General features: G+C 43.4%; 1 protein-coding gene across 1 annotated transcript in view; it reads right to left on the bottom strand.

Moving 5' to 3' along the window:
- Window positions 1-18,536, bottom strand: part of mfsd4aa (major facilitator superfamily domain containing 4Aa) — a gene marked incomplete at both ends in the record, with an annotated part of 98,024 nt that extends 79,488 nt beyond the window's left edge. Inside the window, 6 exons of the mRNA XM_079296919.1 lie at window positions 12,279-12,452; window positions 12,573-12,688; window positions 12,777-12,903; window positions 13,735-13,995; window positions 14,775-14,973; window positions 18,304-18,536. Of these exons, the coding sequence (XP_079153045.1) occupies window positions 12,279-12,452; window positions 12,573-12,688; window positions 12,777-12,903; window positions 13,735-13,995; window positions 14,775-14,973; window positions 18,304-18,536 (1,110 nt within the window). The remainder of the gene's footprint in view (window positions 1-12,278; window positions 12,453-12,572; window positions 12,689-12,776; window positions 12,904-13,734; window positions 13,996-14,774; window positions 14,974-18,303) is intronic.
- Window positions 18,537-21,387: the final 2,851 nt, after the last annotated feature.

Raw genomic sequence — 21,387 nt, 5'->3', positions numbered from 1 at the left:
CATTTAGATCTTCAGTCTAACGCTCTCCCAACTGAGCTATTTCGGCACAAAAAGTCTACCTGGAGTGGCGCTCAGAAAACATACAAAGCTTCTGGAAAAAATCGCCGAACATTTCAGGGAAAAGCAACTATCCATGAACCATCAAGAGGCTCTTGCAATTTCGCTGAGCATCGGACTAGCTTAGCTCCAGTTTACAATTCAAAACAATCCAACACTGAAGACTCCATAAAGCACTCAACTTACTCTGCCTATGCCAACAAAGGAACATTTAACAAGGCAATATGTCCCCAAAACACAACTTCCAGCTGCCGAAACCCAGGATTGAACCAGGGACATTTAGATCTTCAGTCTAACGCTCTCCCAACTGAGCTATTTCGGCACAAAAAGTCTACCTGGAGTGGCGCTCAGAAAACATACAAAGCTTCTGGAAAAAATTGCCGAACATTTCAGGGAAAAGCAACTATCCATGAACCATCAAGAGGCTCTTGCAATTTCGCTGAGCATCGGACTAGCTTAGCTCCAGTTTACAATTCAAAACAATCCAACACTGAAGACTCCATAAAGCACCCAACTTACTCTGCCATATGCCAACAAAGGAACATTTAACAAGGCAATATGTCCCCAAAACACAACTTCCAGCTGCCGAAACCCGGGATTGAACCAGGGACATTTAGATCTTCAGTCTAACGCTCTCCCAACAGAGCTATTTCGGCACAAAAAGTCTACCTGGAGTGGCGCTCAGAAAACATACAAAGCTTCTGGAAAAAATTGCCGAACATTTCAGGGAAAAGCAACTATCCATGAACCATCAAGAGGCTCTTGCAATTTCGCTGAGCATCGGACTAGCTTAGCTCCAGTTTACAATTCAAAACAATCCAACACTGAAGACTCCATAAAGCACCCAACTTACTCTGCCATATGCCAACAAAGGAACATTTAACAAGGCAATATGTCCCCAAAACACACCTTCCAGCTGCCGAAACCCGGGATTGAACCAGGGACATTTAGATCTTCAGTCTAACGCTCTCCCAACTGAGCTATTTCGGCACAAAAAGTCTACCTGGAGTGGCGCTCAGACAACATACAAAGCATCTGGAAAAAATTGCGAACATTTCAGGGAAAAGCAACTATCCATGAACCATCAAGAGGCTCTTGCAATGTCACTGAGCATCGGACTAGCTTAGCTCCAGTTTACAATTCAAAACAATCCAACACTGAAGACTCCATAAAGCACCCAACTTACTCTGCCATATGCCAACAAAGGAACATTTAACAAGGCAATATGTCCCCAAAACACAACTTCCAGCTGCCGAAACCCGGGATTGAAGCAGGGACATTTAGATCTTCAGTCTAACGCTCTCCCAACTGAGCTATTTCGGCACAAAAAGTCTACCTGGAGTGGCGCTCAGAAAACATACAAAGCTTCTGGAAAAAATTGCCGAACATTTCAGGGAAAAGCAACTATCCATGAACCAACAAGAGGCTCTTGCAATGTCGCTTAGCATCGGACTAGCTTAGCTCCAGTTTACAATTCAAAACAATCCAACACTGAAGACTCCATGAAGCACCCAACTTACTCCACCATATGCCAACAAAGGAACATTTAACAAGGCAATATGTCCGCAAAACACAACTTCCAGCTGCAGAAACCCGGGATTGAACCAGGGACATTTAGATCTTCAGTCTAACGCTCTCCCAACTGAGCTATTTCGGCACAAAAATTCTACCTGGAGTGGCGCTCAGACAACATACAAAGCATCTGGAAAAAATTGCCGAACATTTCAGGGAAAAGCAACTATCCATGAACCATCAAGAGGCTCTTGCAATGTCACTGAGCATCGGACTAGCTTAGCTCCAGTTTACAATTCAAAACAATCCAACACTGAAGACTCCATAAAGCACCCAACTTACTCTGCCATATGCCAACAAAGGAACATTTAACAAGGCAATATGTCCCCAAAACACAACTTCCAGCTGCCGAAACCCGGGATTGAACCACGGACATTTAGATCTTCAGTCTAACGCTCTCCCAACTGAGCTATTTCGGCGCAAAAAGTCTACCTGGAGTGGCGCTCAGAAAACATACAAAGCTTCTGGAAAAAATTGCCGAACATTTCAGGGAAAAGCAACTATCCATGAACCATCAAGAGGCTCTTGCAATTTCGCTGAGCATCGGACTAGCTTAGCTCCAGTTTACAATTCAAAACAATCCAACACTGAAGACTCCATAAAGCACTCAACTTACTCTGCCATATGCCAACAAAGGAACATTTAACAAGGCAATATGTCCCCAAAACACAACTTCCAGCTGCCGAAACCCGGGATTGAACCAGGGACATTTAGATCTTCAGTCTAACGCTCTCCCAACTGCGCTATTTCGGCACAAAAAGTCTACCTGGAGTGGCGCTCAGAAAACATACAAAGCTTCTGGAAAAAATTGCCGAACATTTCAGGGAAAAGCAACTATCCATGAACCATCAAGAGGCTCTTGCAATGTCGCTTAGCATCGGACTAGCTTAGCTCCAGTTTACAATTCAAAACAATCCAACACTGAAGACTCCATGAAGCACCCAACTTACTCCACCATATGCCAACAAAGGAACATTTAACAAGGCAATATGTCCCCAAAACACAACTTCCAGCTGCCGAAACCCGGGATTGAACCAGGGACATTTAGATCTTCAGTCTAACGCTCTCCCAACTGAGCTATTTCGGCACAAAAAGTCTACCCGGAGTGGCGCTCAGAAAACATACAAAGCTTCTGGAAAAAATCGCCGAACATTTCAGGGAAAAGCAACTATCCATGAACCATCAAGAGGCTCTTGCAATTTCGCTGAGCATCGGACTAGCTTAGCTCCAGTTTACAATTCAAAACAATCCAACACTGAAGACTCCATGAAGCACCCAACTTACTCCACCATATGCCAACAAAGGAACATTTAACAAGGCAATATGTCCCCAAAACACAACTTCCAGCTGCCGAAACCCGGGATTGAACCAGGGACATTTAGATCTTCAGTCTAACGCTCTCCCAACTGAGCTATTTCGGCACAAAAAGTCTACCTGGAGTGGCGCTCAGAAAACATACAAAGCTTCTGAAAAAAATTGCCGAACATTTCAGGGAAAAGCAACTATCCATGAACCATCAAGAGGCTCTTGCAATGTCGCTTAGCATCGGACTAGCTTAGCTCCAGTTTACAATTCAAAACAATCCAACACTGAAGACTCCATGAAGCACCCAACTTACTCCACCATATGCCAACAAAGGAACATTTAACAAGGCAATATGTCCCCAAAACACAACTTCCAGCTGCCGAAACCCGGGATTGAACCAGGGACATTTAGATCTTCAGTCTAACGCTCTCCCAACTGCGCTATTTCGGCACAAAAAGTCTACCTGGAGTGGCGCTCAGAAAACATACAAAGCTTCTGGAAAAAATTGCCGAACATTTCAGGGAAAAGCAACTATCCATGAACCATCAAGAGGCTCTTGCAATGTCGCTTAGCATCGGACTAGCTTAGCTCCAGTTTACAATTCAAAACAATCCAACACTGAAGACTCCATGAAGCACCCAACTTACTCCACCATATGCCAACAAAGGAACATTTAACAAGGCAATATGTCCCCAAAACACAACTTCCAGCTGCCGAAACCCGGGATTTAACCAGGGACATTTAGATCTTCAGTCTAACGCTCTCCCAACTGAGCTATTTCGGCACAAAAAGTCTACCTGGAGTGGCGCTCAGAAAACATACAAAGCTTCTGGAAAAAATCGCCGAACATTTCAGGGAAAAGCAACTATCCATGAACCATCAAGAGGCTCTTGCAATTTCGCTGAGCATCGGACTAGCTTAGCTCCAGTTTACAATTCAAAACAATCCAACACTGAAGACTCCATGAACCACCCAACTTACTCCACCATATGCCAACAAAGGAACATTTAACAAGGCAATATGTCCCCAAAACACAACTTCCAGCTGCCGAAACCTGGGATTGAACCAGGGACATTTAGATCTTCAGTCTAACGCTCTCCCAACTGAGCTATTTCGGCACAAAAAGTCTACCTGGAGTGGCGCTCAGACAACATACAAAGCATCTGGAAAAAATTGCCGAACATTTCAGGGAAAAGCAACTATCCATGAACCATCAAGAGGCTCTTGCAATGTCGCTTAGCATCGGACTAGCTTAGCTCCAGTTTACAATTCAAAACAATCCAACACTGAAGACTCCATGAACCACCCAACTTACTCCACCATATGCCAACAAAGGAACATTTAACAAGGCAATATGTCCCCAAAACACAACTTCCAGCTGCCGAAACCCGGGATTGAACCAGGGACATTTAGATCTTCAGTATAACGCTCTCCCAACTGAGCTATTTCGGCACAAAAAGTCTACCTGGAGTGGCGCTCAGACAACATACAAAGCATCTGGAAAAAATTGCCGAACATTTCAGGGAAAAGCAACTATCCATGAACCATCAAGAGGCTCTTGCAATGTCACTGAGCATCGGACTAGCTTAGCTCCAGTTTACAATTCAAAACAATCCAACACTGAAGACTCCATGAAGCACCAAACTTACTCCACCATATGCCAACAAAGGAACATTTAACAAGGCAATATGTCCCCAAAACACAACTTCCAGCTGCCGAAACCCGGGATTGAACCAGGGACATTTAGATCTTCAGTCTAACGCTCTCCCAACTGAGCTATTTCGGCACAAAAAGTCTACCTGGAGTGGCGCTCAGACAACATACAAAGCATCTGGAAAAAATTGCCGAACATTTCAGGGAAAAGCAACTATCCATGAACCATCAAGAGGCTCTTGCAATGTCACTGAGCATCGGACTAGCTTAGCTCCAGTTTACAATTTAAAACAATCCAACACTGAAGACTCCATGAAGCACCCAACTTACTCCACCATATGCCAACAAAGGAACATTTAACAAGGCAATATGTCCCCAAAACACAACTTCCAGCTGCCGAAACCCGGGATTGAACCAGGGACATTTAGATCTTCAGTCTAACGCTCTCCCAACTGAGCTATTTCGGCACAAAAAGTCTACCTGGAGTGGCGCTCAGACAACATACAAAGCATCTGGAAAAAATTGCCGAACATTTCAGGGAAAAGCAACTATCCATGAACCATCAAGAGGCTCTTGCAATGTCGCTTAGCATCGGACTAGCTTAGCTCCAGTTTACAATTCAAAACAATCCAACACTGAAGACTCCATGAAGCACCCAACTTACTCCACCATATGCCAACAAAGGAACATTTAACAAGGCAATATGTCCCCAAAACACAACTTCCAGCTGCCGAAACCCGGGATTGAACCAGGGACATTTAGATCTTCAGTCTAACGCTCTCCCAACTGAGCTATTTCGGCACAAAAAGTCTACCTGGAGTGGCACTCAGACAACATACAAAGCATCTGGAAAAAATTGCCGAACATTTCAGGGAAAAGCAACTATCCATGAACCATCAAGAGGCTCTTGCAATGTCGCTTAGCATCGGACTAGCTTAGCTCCAGTTTACAATTCAAAACAATCCAACACTGAAGACTCCATGAAGCACCCAACTTACTCCACCATATGCCAACAAAGGAACATTTAACAAGGCAATATGTCCCCAAAACACAACTTCCAGCTGCCGAAACCCGGGATTGAACCAGGGACATTTAGATCTTCAGTCTAACGCTCTCCCAACTGAGCTATTTCGGCACAAAAAGTTTACCTGGAGTGGCGCTCAGACAACATACAAAGCATCTGGAAAAAATTGCCGAACATTTCAGGGAAAAGCAACTATCCATGAACCATCAAGAGGCTCTTGCAATGTCGCTTAGCATCGGACTAGCTTAGCTCCAGTTTACAATTCAAAACAATCCAACACTGAAGACTCCATGAAGCACCCAACTTACTCCACCATATGCCAACAAAGGAACATTTAACAAGGCAATATGTCCCCAAAACACAACTTCCAGCTGCCAAAACCAGGATTGAACCAGGGACATTTAGATCTTCAGTCTAACGCTCTCCCAACTGAGCTATTTCGGCACAAAAAGTCTACCTGGAGTGGCGCTCAGACAACATACAAAGCATCTGGAAAAAATTGCCGAACATTTCAGGGAAAAGCAACTATCCATGAACCATCAAGAGGCTCTTGCAATGTCGCTTAGCATCGGACTAGCTTAGCTCTAGTTTACAATTCAACACTGAAGACTCCATACAGCACTCAACTTACTCTGCCATATGCCAACAAAGGAACATTTAACAAGGCAATATGTCCCCAAAACACAACCTCCAGCTGCCGAAAACCGGGATTGAACCAGGGACATTTAGATCTTCAGTCTAACGCTCTCCCAACTGAGCTATTTCGGCACAAAAAGTCTACCTGGAGTGGCGCTCAGAAAACATACAAAGCTTCTGGAAAAAATTGCCGAACATTTCAGGGAAAAGCAACTATCCATGAACCATCAAGAGGCTCTTGCAATGTCGCTTAGCATCGGACTAGCTTAGCTCTAGTTTACAATTCAACACTGAAGACTCCATAAAGCACTCAACTTACTCTGCCATATGCCAACAAAGGAACATTTAACAAGGCAATATGTCCCCAAAACACAACTTCCAGCTGCTGAAACCCGGGATTGAACGACGGACATTTAGATCTTCAGTCTAACGCTCTCCCAACTGAGCTATTTCGGCACAAAAAGTCTCCCTGGAGTGGCGCTCAGAAAACATACAAAGCTTCTGGAAAAAATTGCCGAACATTTCAGGGAAAAGCAACTATCCATGAACCATCAATAGGCTCTTGCAATTTCGCTGAGCATCGGACTAGCTTAGCTCCAGTTTACAATTCAAAACAATCCAACACTGAAGACTCCATAAAGCACCCAACTTACTCTGCCATATGCCAACAAAGGAACATTTAACAAGGCAATATGTCCCCAAAACACAACTTCCAGCTGCCGAAACCCGGGATTGAACCAGGGACATTTAGATCTTCAGTCTAACGCTCTCCCAACTGAGCTATTTCGGCACAAAAAGGGTACCTGGAGTGGCGCTCAGACAACATATAAAGCATCTGGAAAAAATTGCCGAACATTTCTGGGAAAAGCAAATATTCATGAACCATCAAGAGGCTGTTGCAATATCGCTTAGCATCGGACTAGCTTAGCTCTAGTTTACAATTCAACACTGAAGACTCCATGAAGCACCCAACTTACTCCACCATATGCCAACAAAGGAACATTTAACAAGGCAATATGTCCCCAAAACACAACTTCCAGCTGCCGAAACCCGGGATTCAACCAGGGACATTTAGATCTTCAGTCTAACGCTCTCCCAACTGAGCTATTTCAGCACAAAAAGTCTACCTGGAGTGGCGCTCAGACAACATACAAAGCATCTGGAAAAAATTGCGAACATTTCAGGGAAAAGCAACTATCCATGAACCATCAGGAGGCTCTTGCAATGTCGCTTAGCATTGGACTAGCTTAGCTCCAGTTTACAATTCAAAACAATCCAACACTGAAGACTCCATGAAGCACCCAACTTACTCCACCATATGCCAACAAAGGAACATTTAACAAGGCAATATGTCCCCAAAACACAACTTCCAGCTGCCGAAACCTGGGATTGAACCAGGGACATTTAGATCTTCAGTCTAACGCTCTCCCAACTGAGCTATTTCGGCACAAAAAGTCTACCTGGAGTGGCGCTCAGACAACAAACAAAGCATCTGGAAAAAATTGCCGAACATTTCAGGGAAAAGCAACTATCCATGAACCATCAAGAGGCTCTTGCAATGTCGCTTAGCATCGGACTAGCTTAGCTCCAGTTTACAATTCAAAACAATCCAACACTGAAGACTCCATGAACCACCCAACTTACTCCACCATATGCCAACAAAGGAACATTTAACAAGGCAATATGTCCCCAAAACACAACTTCCAGCTGCCGAAACCGGGATTGAACCAGGGACATTTAGATCTTCAGTCTAACGCTCTCCCAACTGAGCTATTTCGGCACAAAAAGTCTGCCTGGAGTGGCGCTCAGACAACATACAAAGCATCTGGAAAAAATTGCCGAACATTTCAGGGAAAAGCAACTATCCATGAACCATCAAGAGGCTCTTGCAATGTCGCTTAGCATCGGACTAGCTTAGCTCTAGTTTACAATTCAACACTGAAGACTCCATACAGCACTCAACTTACTCTGCCATATGCCAACAAAGGAACATTTAACAAGGCAATATGTCCCCAAAACACAACCTCCAGCTGCCGAAAACCGGGATTGAACCAGGGACATTTAGATCTTCAGTCTAACGCTCTCCCAACTGAGCTATTTCGACACAAAAAGTCTGCCTGGAGTGGCGCTCAGAAAACATACAAAGCTTCTGGAAAAAATTGCCAGAGATTTCAGGGAAATGCAACTATTCATGAACCATGAAGAGGCTCTTGCAATGTCACTGAGCATCGGACTAGCTTAGCTCCAGTTTATAATTCAAAACAATCCAACACTGAAGACTCCATAAAGCACCCAACTTACTCTGCCATATGCCAACAAAGGAACATTTAACAAGGCAATATGTCCCCAAAACACAACTTCCAGCTGCCGAAATCCAGGATTGAACCAGGGACATTTAGATCTTCAGTCTAACGCTCTCCCAACTGAGCTATTTCGGCACCAAAAGGGTACCTGGAGTGGTGCTCAGACAACATACAACGCATCTGGAAAAAATTGCCGAACATTTCTGGGAAAAGCAAATATTCATGAACCATCAAGAGGCTGTTGCAATATCGCTTAGCATCGGACTAGCTTAGCTCTAGTTTACAATTCAACACTGAAGACTCCATACAGCACTCAACTTACTCTGCCATATGCCAACAAAGGAACATTTAACAAGGCAATATGTCCCCAAAACACAACTTCCAGCTGCCGAAACCCGGGATTGAACCAGGGACATTTACATCTTCAGTCTAACGCTCTCCCAACTGAGCTATTTCGGCACAAAAAGTCTACCTGGAGTGGCGCTCAGTAAACATACAAAGCTTCTGGAAAAAATTGACGAACATTTCAGGGAAAAGCAACTATCCATGAACCATCAAGAGGCTCTTGCAATGTCGCTTAGCATCGGACTAGCTTAGCTCCAGTTTACAATTCAAAACAATCCAACACTGAAGACTCCATAAAGCACCCAACTTACTCTGCCATATGCCAACAAAGGAACATTTAACAAGGCAATATGTCCCCAAAACACAACTTCCAGCTGCCGAAACCCGGGATTGAACCAGGGACATTTAGATCTTCAGTCTAACGCTCTCCCAACTGAGCTATTTCAGCACAAAAAGTCTACCTGGAGTGGCGCTCAGACAACATACAAAGCATCTGGAAAAAATTGCGAACATTTCAGGGAAAAGCAACTATCCATGAACCATCAGGAGGCTCTTGCAATGTCGCTTAGCATCGGACTAGCTTAGCTCCAGTTTACAATTCAAAACAATCCAACACTGAAGACTCCATGAAGCACCCAACTTACTCCACCATATGCCAACAAAGGAACATTTAACAAGGCAATATGTCCCCAAAACACAACTTCCAGCTGCCGAAACCTGGGATTGAACCAGGGACATTTAGATCTTCAGTCTAACGCTCTCCCAACTGAGCTATTTCGGCACAAAAAGTCTACCTGGAGTGGCGCTCAGACAACAAACAAAGCATCTGGAAAAAATTGCCGAACATTTCAGGGAAAAGCAACTATCCATGAACCATCAAGAGGCTCTTGCAATGTCGCTTAGCATCGGACTAGCTTAGCTCCAGTTTACAATTCAAAACAATCCAACACTGAAGACTCCATGAACCACCCAACTTACTCCACCATATGCCAACAAAGGAACATTTAACAAGGCAATATGTCCCCAAAACACAACTTCCAACTGCCGAAACCGGGATTGAACCAGGGACATTTAGATCTTCAGTCTAACGCTCTCCCAACTGAGCTATTTCGGCACAAAAAGTCTGCCTGGAGTGGCGCTCAGACAACATACAAAGCATCTGGAAAAAATTGCCGAACATTTCAGGGAAAAGCAACTATCCATGAACCATCAAGAGGCTCTTGCAATGTCGCTTAGCATCGGACTAACTTAGCTCTAGTTTACAATTCAACACTGAAGACTCCATACAGCACTCAACTTACTCTGCCATATGCCAACAAAGGAACATTTAACAAGGCAATATGTCCCCAAAACACAACTTCCAGCTGCCGAAAACCGGGATTAAACCAGGGACATTTAGATCTTCAGTCTAACGCTCTCCCACCTGAGCTATTTCTGCACAAAAAGTCTACCTGGAGTGGCGCTCAGACAACATACAAAGCATCTGGAAAAAATTGCCGGACATTTCTGGGAAAAGCAACTATCCATGAACCATGAAGAGGCTCTTGCAATGTCACTTAGCATCGGACTAGCTTAGCTCCAGTTTACAATTCAAAACAATCCAACACTGAAGACTCCATGAAGCACCCAACTTACTCTACTATATGCCAAAAAAGGAACATTTAACAAGGCAATATGTCCCCAAAACACAACTTCCAGCTGCCGAAACCGGGGATTGAACCAGGGACATTTAGATCTTCAGTCTAACGCTCTCCCAACTGAGCTATTTCGGCACAAAAAGTCTACCTGGAGTGGCGCTCAGAAAACATACAAAGCTTCTGGAAAGAATTGCCAGAGATTTCAGGGAAATGCAACTATTCATGAACCATGAAGAGGCTCTTGCAATGTCCCTTAGCATCGGACTAGCTTAGCTCCAGTTTACAATTCAAAACAATCCAACACTGAAGACTCCATGAAGCACCCAACTTACTCCACCATATGCCAACAAAGGAACATTTAACAAGGCAATATGTCCCCAAAACACTACTTCCAGCTGCCGAAACCCGGGATTGAACCAGGGACATTTAGATCTTCAGTCTAACGCTCTCCCAACTGAGCTATTTCGGCAGAAAAAGTCTAGCTGGAGAGGCGGTCAGACAACATACAAAGCATCTGGAAGAAATTGCCAAATATTTCTGGGAAAAGCAACTATCCATGAACCATCAAGAGGCTCTTGCAATGTCGCTTAGCATCGGACTAGCTTAGCTCCAGTTTACAATTCAAAACAATCCAACACTGAAGACTCCATACAGCACTCAACTTACTCTGCCATATGCCAACAAAGGAACATTTAACAAGGCAATATGTCCCCAAAACACAACTTCCAGCTGCCGAAACCCGGGATTGAACCGGGGACATTTAGATCTTCAGGCTGTCATCATCCAAAGGGGACAAAGGTGCAATCGTATGCATACTGTAACATTGTCAGGTTATCTGGTGCAAATCATTTCTTTTTTTTGTTTGTTGTTTTGTAGATGAAATGACCATTTTCATCTTTTTGTCGTGGTCTGGCGTTTTGGTTTCCTCGACATAGTTTGTGGCCCAAACTCGTGAGAGAACGTTTGCGAACATGCAAAAGGAGAGGCACGTCCATCCATGTCAGTGACTTTTTACAGTGGTGCAACCACTCAGGATTGGCACCCACAGCAGCAACAAGAGCACACTTTGCCCATATTTCTACTTCCCCAACCTATCAGTGAGTGAGACTGCTGACATCCTATTGACATGACACTGATAGCATTCATGTAGCTTGTCTGGCTTCTAAAATATGCCCTCTGAAATGTCATGTTTTCTATACTGTTAGGTTTTCCGAAATGTTGCTCTCAGTCCATCTGATCTCAGCAATAAAAAACACATTGAAATTCTCAAAGCAAACAGTCGCAGCAAAGCTTCCTGTGTTCATTCCATCATCTAAAGTTACACTTTGACTTTCAGACCACTCGAGGGCAGAGCTCTGTAACGGTTGATGCTGGAATTGAGTGGACGTAAGCCACTTACAACTACATTTACATTGACTGTTGCTCTTAAAGTGTCGAGATCAAGTGTTGAGCATGTCAAAGAAGCGTAGTTTGGCCGAAAGATCCTGTTGTTTGAATCACTCTTTAATCATCCTCTGAAAGATCCTGTCATGTGCACTCCCACCCAGTTCAAATATTTGGTTAGAACTATCATACAACAGCTGTACATGAGCTCTTTTGCATATACTTGAAATTACTGTGTGACACATAATTCCTTGTTGGGAAAAAACCTTCTGGTCACCTTTTGAGCTTTATTCTTTCTGCACTGTGATATCAACTACTGTATTCACTTTAGGATGGAGTTGTCCTTTAAGTATATGTTCATACCAGACTGAAGGTGAGCAGCCTGGGTGATGTGTATCTGTAGGACAGGTAGATGAAAGCCAGTCTTCCTACTGTGATGGAGGCCCAGAATGTACTGTCCAGACAGCCAGCTGTCTTATGACCCATCAGCAGAGGAGGGGACACTGCGTAGGTGTAGACGAAGCCAGCGTAAGAACCCTGCAGCACAACAAACACAGAGCAGAGGTTTCTATGCCTTACTCCTCTCCCGCTGCACGCCCTGCTATAGTGTTAAGTGTTTGTGTTTTTTATGTGTGTTGTGTAGGCTGGAAGTCTCACTACAATGCCATCAGTGATGAAGAGGATGGCTCCACCCACTGCATGGAGAATGAAGAAAGAAGCAGGGTGGCCCCGGAGTTTGGCAGGGTTACAGCAACCAAACAAACTCCCATGACCTGGACAGAGAGGGATACTGAGGTGGGTCTTTTCATTGGAATGTGGTGGATCACAAGCACACATATATACACGCATTACCTTGACCACTGTCACCGGTCGGGCTGGGGCTGGTACTGGACAGAGAGTCTCCGTCGATCAGACGTTGACTGTTGTCGGAGCAAGGCAGCAGTCTCTCGTGGTACATCAAAGCGAGCACTGCTGCTGGTACTGGGAGCTGCCAGGATACACACACACACACATGCACACACAGACAAAGAGGCAAATTGTTAACCAAGTTAACAGTCAACACTTCCTATCAAATGATTCAAATTGTGACCCTCCCGTCATAAAAGAAGAATACGCGCCGTCTTATCTCGTCCTCTGCTTGAAACAGATCCAGTTCAAACAGAAGAAGGCAGAGGTTATTACTGTGAGAGCTTAACGCTTTATCTGAGAGGCAATAAACAGGCCAACGGCCATCTGACAAAAATGCAAAAAAGAATAACAAAACTGAAAAACAAGACGTTTTGAGTGGCTCTGATTAGCAGCAGCATTGTTAAGAAATTTCATTTTTTTTTCTCCATTATGGTCATTGCCACATGTAATTGTGCAAACACTGTATGGAAAATCTTGTCATGGGATGCCTAAATTGTATGATTTTGCTCTGTGATTATGTGGCTGAGTTTTGGTATTTCACGTTGGCCTCCTGGTCCAAGGAGCCATCTGTATGTGGCCTTAAGATAGGCTGTGTCCCTAGTTCTAACTGTAATCATCCATTAGTTGCGAAACCTGCAAAACTGGACAGAGAAACCATTAGTGATTCTCAGCAAAAGAAAACCCTCTTCATGTCAGGATGCTGCATATCACGAGTAATCTTTACTCTTAGTCAAATCACGCAGCTACGCCTGGTTTCACATCTAGCCTGCCAACCAGCAGCTGTACAAGAGTCATTTACCCATTCACAGGTAATACACATTTGAGGCAAATGTATACTTATACTAGCACGCGGTGTACATATTTCTGTGTCATCAATCACATGACACATGTAATACTGACAAGAACTCACATTGATGAGAGCCATGATCCAGAAAGCGTACGACACCCGCGTAACGACGACGCCATCGGTGTGCAGAGGATACTGGGAGATGTTGCCTATCGCCACTCCGTGCCCGGCCAGGCTGCTGCGGAGGTGCTGTAGGTCTGAGGGAGAGGACGAGGACGAGTTGGCGGTCCAGTTGGCACCCAGGACACAGCAGTCCTCTGCCAGAAAAGGATCGGCCACCAGGGGGCTCACCAGAGCTCCCAGGCCTATGAAGAAATGCAAGGCCTGCGGGAGCGAGACGTGGACATAGACTTATGATTATACCGTCAGCTTCATTGTAGTCTTTGGACAGTGGCACTATTTTGTTTCTCTGGCTCTGTACACCACCACAATGGATTTGAAATAAAACAACTAGTGTATGCTTTCAGTGCAGACATTAGGGGAATATAATTACAACCGTTGTTATACATAGGCCCCACATTTCAGGGTACCAAAACTAATTGGGAAAATTAACATAATATTGAATAAGTTCTTCATATTTAATACTTTGTTGCAAAATACTTTGCTGTCAATGACTGACTTCAGCCTGGAGCCCATGGTGCAAAACAGATGAGGGCACTGAGACCGAAGCAACAGTACAGTCAACCAACGCAACATGCTAAAAGAACGCTATAGATAGGTCATGTGACCTATTGTTAAAATAAAAATATTCATTCGTGCAGCTTTAACTTTCTGTAGTTTCTTTACGTCATCATCAAGTAAATTAACCAGAAGGAACTAAACATATGTTACTGCATAATGCGCACACACACACACACACACACACACACACACACACACACACACACACACACACACACACACACACACACACACACACACACACACACACACACACACACACACACACACACACACACACACACACACACACACACACACACACACACACACACACACAGACAGTGACATCCTCGGATACTTTCTCTTGAGCGGTACAGAACACACACACACACACACACACACACACACACACACCCCTTCCTTCGCTCCCCTCTTCTGACCTGCAGGAAGATGGCGGAGTCCTTCTGGTACAGCTTTACCAGCTGCAGGTTGGCAATCGTGTCAATCACCCCCATGGCTAAGCCAGCAATCGCCATGGCGACAGCGAGCAGTAGCACATGGTTACACAGGGGTATGACGGCAAACACCAGCGAGATGATGAGAGTGCAGCACAAGAGGGCTAGGAGCGAGGACGGGAGTCTGGAGGAGACAAAAAGAGAAGACCACCCCCATATTCAGACTGTCACTCACAGGAGCGTTACTTTACTAGCTTCAGTTGGAATGATGTATCTTTTACTTACAAACCATATTCTTGTTGTCAGTGATTACGTTTTCCAATACCGTAACTCAAACCAGGCTGACTAAAACCGGGACTTTCCAGCTTGTTATTGTCGCTGCAGTTAAGTCACCTTGATGGTCTGCTGCCCCGTGATCTCATATTTACCACAGCTCCACCTTATCTTCACCTTGTTTTCTCCTTTTCTGCCAACTTTCCGCTCTCCTTTTGACCTTGTCCCAGATAACTTTGAGTTTGTCCGGGACATTTCAACCAGAGTGTGTGAGTGAAGTGTGTGGATGTCGTCAGCAGCAGTAATCATCAGAGGTCTGTTGGTCCACCGCTTCGGTCCAGACTACAATATCTCAGCAGCTATTGCATGGGTTGCCATGACATTTTGTACATACATTCATTATCGCCAGAGAATGGACAGACTTGGTCTAGCCTTTCCTCTACCGCCGCCAGCAGGTCAATGTTTTTGAATTATCCCGTGAAATATCTTAACATCTACTGGACAGAGCAGACTGGCACAACTTTTGTGAGAGACATTCATGGTCCCCAGATGATTAATCCTGCCTTCTCGCTTCTCTTCGAGTGCTGCCATTCGGTTGACAGATTTTATTTTGAGTGATTATGTCTCGACAGCCTTAGACTGCCTTGAAATTTACCAAAGTATTTGGTACAATCAAGATAAGGAGATGATTTTTCTCTCCCGAGAGTCCAATCAGTCTGTCTAACAGAGCACGTTGATGGCAGAAACACCTGACCTCACCCATGTGTCCCTGTCCACTTCACACACTCACATTAGCGGTTGACTGGGTCCTCAATGTGCGAGGTGAGGCACAGACCTGGAACAACCGGTGAGTCGTTTGAATGTTGTGCATTTGCCAGTCAAATTTAGAATACAGTCTAACCTTCGAAGTGAAAAGGCTCAAAGTGGTCATTGAAATACTTCAAATCCATACGGTGCGTCAATCAGATCCAGTATTCAACCTCAAGGTCAGGGCTGTCTTCATGTGTCCAACCAAACTTTACATTTTTTTAAAGGAGAAAATGTCATGTTTTCAAATTGATTTTCTTTCACTTTTATGTTATGCTCTAAATCAGCGGTTCCCAAACTTTTTAGGCCGCGCACCCCCTTCTACATCCCGACCGGGTTCGCGCACCCCCCCCCTTAATAAAAAAAATTTAAAAAAAAGAAGCAACAGAGCCTTTTAAGCCTTCATAGCCGCATAAGAATCGGACCAATGAGAGAACAGTTTGCTCGCGCGTGGCATTTGTTTACAAGATTTAGTCCGCTGTTAAATGTTGCAGTGTGAACACAAACCGAACAAAGGGGCAACTGCAACATTGTATCATATTAATCCCTGAATCGGAACAAAGCAAACGAACTGAAGGTGTGAAAACGCCCTGAAACACTGCAACAAAGTTTCAATAACTTTCAGTGACACAAGGCGTCACTTTTAAAGAGCAACACGGATGTGAGGACACACGCACAGGCTCAGAGGCAGATTATCACATTTAATTTACAATTAATGAGCGACTAATGCAGCCAGGATGTCTTCGGACAAAGCATCGATGCGGTGCGACACAGTGTTGTTGGACACCGGGATCATGTCCAACGTTTTTGCTTCTTTCTCCCCAATCATACATTCCACCATCTCTCTGGCAGCTGGCAAGCTCACGTCTTCAGTGATTGTGTGCGGTAGCCCCTTTCTCGCTATTCTGTAACCAGATATGAAGCCCGTAGTGCGTCATTTATAGACCAACACATGAATGAGACTCCAGTTGTTTTTGGCTGTTTTGTAACTCCTCCAATGATTCGATATAAACAATGTAAGGGGCTTTTGACTTGCACTGGCATGCTTGGTGTTCAGGTGGCGACGTAAATAAGAGCTTCAGACTGTTAGCCAGAACCTCACTGCACACCACGCACTGTGGCTTTGGGCAATCTGCGTTGCCAATCCAAGTGAAGCCCAGACACATACTTTTCATCATATTTCCTCTTTTTTTCCCAGTCTGCGCCGTCTCATCTTCCTGACTCTGGCTCGATTTCTTCTCCCGGTCTCTCCCCAACAACGCACCTCTCCGTTCCCCTCGCCTCCGATTCCTCTCTCTCTCTCTGTCCCTCTCCTCTTTTACGACTGATAGCTTCAGATGTCCCACCTGACAGTTTTTAAATTTAAATTACATTTTTTTTTAATATTTAATATTATTACACCATCAGACCGCCATTACACTTTTCCTCTCGCGCACCCCCTAGAGGCAGCTCGCGCACCCCCAGGGGTGCGCGCACCCCACTTTGGGAATCCCTGCTCTAAATATTGTTACAAAAGCTTTTCTTCCCTGCCAGGTATGTAATTCAGGTTTTAAAGTACCACAAAATTGCTATGGCCCCTGCCTCGTGCTGTGGTGTACGTATTTTACAAAACAAATAGGAATATTTCTCACTGACTTGAAAAAATTTAAAATAAAATATATACATTATTTTTTTTTTTTTTACATACAGGTATGTTGGCACATTTAAGAATGCCAGATTAAACTATGTTATTCTCTCACTCAGTTTTTTGTTGACTTTGGCTTCACTTCCTCATTGTTTGGTGTCCCACAGACACCATTGCTTTGTGTGAACAAACAATACAAATAATTGCGAAATCAACATATTTTGCCCTTTAAATATATATTAAAACTAAAACAGTTATTGCAGTGTCTTTGCCACAAACTGGGCTTGCACTTTTGGAGGTGACACAACATAGAAATGACCATAGATCATTTTTATTACACCAAACACCAAACAATTCTACCGTACATTACTTTTGTCTTCCAAACATTGTCGTTCACAGACACATACATGTACAGTATGCTCTCCTGTTACTCCCCGTTGGATACAATCTGTTATAAACTCTAACAACAGAAATCCAATTTGATTTATTATTATATAAAAACAATCGCAGATAAAGCGTATAGAAAAGATAATTATTTAGCCGGCTGAGAACCCAAAAACATTCCTTCAGTTTGAAATAAGAAATTCTCATAAGATGATAAGTCATGAAGTAGCCCATCAAGGTGATTAAACAATGTCACGTATGTGTGTTGAGCTGACATACTATCACAACTATAAAGTCTCTGTTAAGTACCACACACACAATTAGTCTTAATAAGAATACTATGGGAATATTACAATCCATTAGATTTGATAAGATCAGTAAACGGTGGAGTAGGCACACTGTCGCACCGCAGGACATCCCACTCACGTCTTCTTGACGAGTCCTCCCAGGCTGCTGCCCACCAGCAGGAAGAACTGCTGGGAGAAGAAGACCCAGGTGATCTGCTGCAGCGTGGACTGGGTCTGACACCTCAGGTCCAGGACGGTGGGTCCCAGGAAGGCGATGCACAGGCCGAAGCTGAAGAACGCGCTCCAGTAGGTGAGCGTTTGCCGCCAGTGGCGCTTGAACAGCGACCAGATCCGCTCGTCCAGCAGCGTCATGTCGGTCCTTTTCAGAGGGGGTCGGGCTCCAGCTGCCAGTCGCTCATTTACACCGAGGAGTTATATCAGACGGAACGACACGAAGTGCCAACGAAGAAAGAGAGTCTCACGAGAGCCTCAGTCCGGGGCACTCTCCAGTTTAATGCCAGTTGTTCTTTTGACGGACGCGGCGCTGATTGGCTGATGTCCCGAAGGTACCGCCCACTGTCCGACGGCTTTCAGATCAGTTTCAGAATGCTGCACGAAGTTTTCCAGTTAAGTAGCAATACAACACTGTACAAATACTCCAACAATGTGTTTGAGGTAGAGAAGCATCATCAGCCTGCTGTCTTTATAGTGACATAACTTTATGTATACGTCATGCAGAGACACGCTGAGGAAACCAGTTCAGAGTGCTGATGTGAGGCTTTCACTGCTTTTGTCGGTCGACCATGAAAATATATTTAAGAATTTTAAAGATGTAAATGATTAATATTTTCAGTTATTTCAATAAAAAGCATACATTTCAATAAAAAAGCCAATCTGTAACAATGTGTATCTTTCATGTTTTATAAACTGATCAAATGTTTTGTTTGTAAAATCTTGATATAAGTATCTAAGTGAATAATTGTAGTGGAGTAAACGTGGCATGAAATGGAATAACTCAAGTAAAGTACAAGCAGCTCAAAATTGTGCTTCAATAAAACTTTTCTTTTTGGCTTTCCATTATTTCTCTTGTACCATCGTTGCATCATGAAGACAATTATTGGTCCGATATGCAAGAGTTCAAAAGCTCTAACGCTTTATTTTTATGTTTAAGACCCCCAAGTCAACTCACTCCCAGTCAGTTGTAAGCCTCGACCTGAGAACGACTGATAATGACATACCAGAAGGACCCAATCATATGGGTCCGTGTACGTTTTAGTCATCTGTTTTACCGTTAATTCGGAAAAAACAAAATATGGTATTCTGGTCTTTCGTTCCAAACCGAAAACAGAAATGATCGGTCGTATTTCTGTTTTTGGTTTCTGAATTCAAAAACGGAAAAACCACAGAACCAAAGTCAATAACGAGCCGTATTTCGTTTTTAGTTTTTTCCTTTAAAACGAGACGCAGAGCACAACATGTAACCCGGAAATAAGAATATTTCAAAATACAAATGAAGGCAATATAATGACCGTGTGCAAGAAATGCTTAACATTATATCAAATATCAATGTTGGCAGAAAATTGGTATTTATGTGATGATTATGTTGGCAAATGGGTCACAAGTGTTTGCTGATTTATTTTAACTATCAGAAGCAAACTGTCAGTATTTGTTTTAATTACATTTTGAAGGGAAATGTCTTTTCATCAAAGGGAAAGTTGCCTGATTGGGAATTGCATTTTGATAAAAAGAAGCAATGAACCTCCAGCGTTCTAATGCACCTTCATCTGTTTGTGTTTAAGAGATTTCTCCTCCTTCATTATGCGACCTCTTGAATTCAATGATGTCATTTTCTCAATTTATAATGTTTTCCTCATATTTCTCCTGGATGTCCTCATCTTTACCAAAGATTATATTCCTGCTGTATTTTCAGTGTCAAACTATGTTTTGTAGTTGCTGTAATCTGGACTTTATCACATCAACTGGCCGACAGGATCCATAATCAAGGATCACGTTCAGAGGGGCGTCTGTGTTTCTGTTGCTGATGTTTGATCCAAACTCTTGCATGAACATTTGTCTTCATCAGACACAATATTACTAGAATAAAGTAATATTATAGTATCAAGCCATGCCATGTGTATATTTCTGCTTTATGTGGTTAATTTCCCAAAATGTTGGACTGTTACTCTACTATATATACTTCTCAATATGAAGCAACACTAAACAGAACTAGATATGTTTTTTGGACCATGAATGCAGCTTAAGAAACACTGAGTGGCCAGAAAGAGGCTGACGTGATGTGCAATGCAACAACAGCCTGTAACAGATGTTCAGTTGTTGTTGCTTGTGTGTTGACTTAATGGTGTTTTTCAATTTCAGTTTAAGTGAATTGAATGATGAATTTCAGTGTTTCTTGTCTGTGCGTAATGATCGTCTCCTCTGTGTAATCAGACGACTAGTCCCATTAAAATAATTGAAAAAGCGGTTTTCCAACAGCTAACCAACTTCTTGGCCGTAAATAACTGCTTTGATGTTTTCCAGTCAGGCTTTCGACAGCACCACAGTACTGAAACTGCTCTTGTTAAGGTTTTCAACGACATCCACTGAAACATAGACAATGTCAGAAGTTCAGTCTTAGTGTTACTGGATCTCAGTGCTGCATTCGACACAGTCGACCATGCCATACTCCTAGAAAGACTAAAAATCTGGGTGGGACTCTGGCACAGCACTTACCTGGTTTGAATCCTACTTGAAGGACCGAGAATACTTTGTGTCTGTAGCTGATTACACATCAGAGCTGACTAAAATGACATGTGGTGTTCCCCAAGGTTCAATACTGGGGCCTCTTCTGTTCAACATCTACATGCTTCCACTAGCTCAGATTATGGAAAACAACAAAGTGTGTTATCATAATTATGCAGACGACACACAAATCTACATAACTATGTCACCAGGGGACTATAATCCCATACTGGGTAACTGCATTGAACAAATCAACAACTGGATGTGCCAGAATTTTCTTCAATTAAACAAAGATAAAACAGAAGTAATTGTTTTTGGTACCAAGGACGAACAATTGAAAATCACCGCTCAGCTTCAATCACTGATGTTAAAACCCACAAACCAAGCCAGAAATCTAGGTGTAGTTATGGATTCAGACCTCAACCTGAACTGCCATATCAAGACAATTACAAAATCAGCCTACTATCACCTGAAGAATATATCA

The sequence above is a fragment of the Melanostigma gelatinosum genome, assembly GCF_949748355.1.
Source record: "Melanostigma gelatinosum genome assembly, chromosome: 3".
NCBI lineage: Eukaryota > Metazoa > Chordata > Actinopteri > Perciformes > Zoarcidae > Melanostigma > Melanostigma gelatinosum.
Note: the sequence above shows the minus strand (reverse complement) of the source record. Positions and strands in the feature narration are given on the sequence as shown.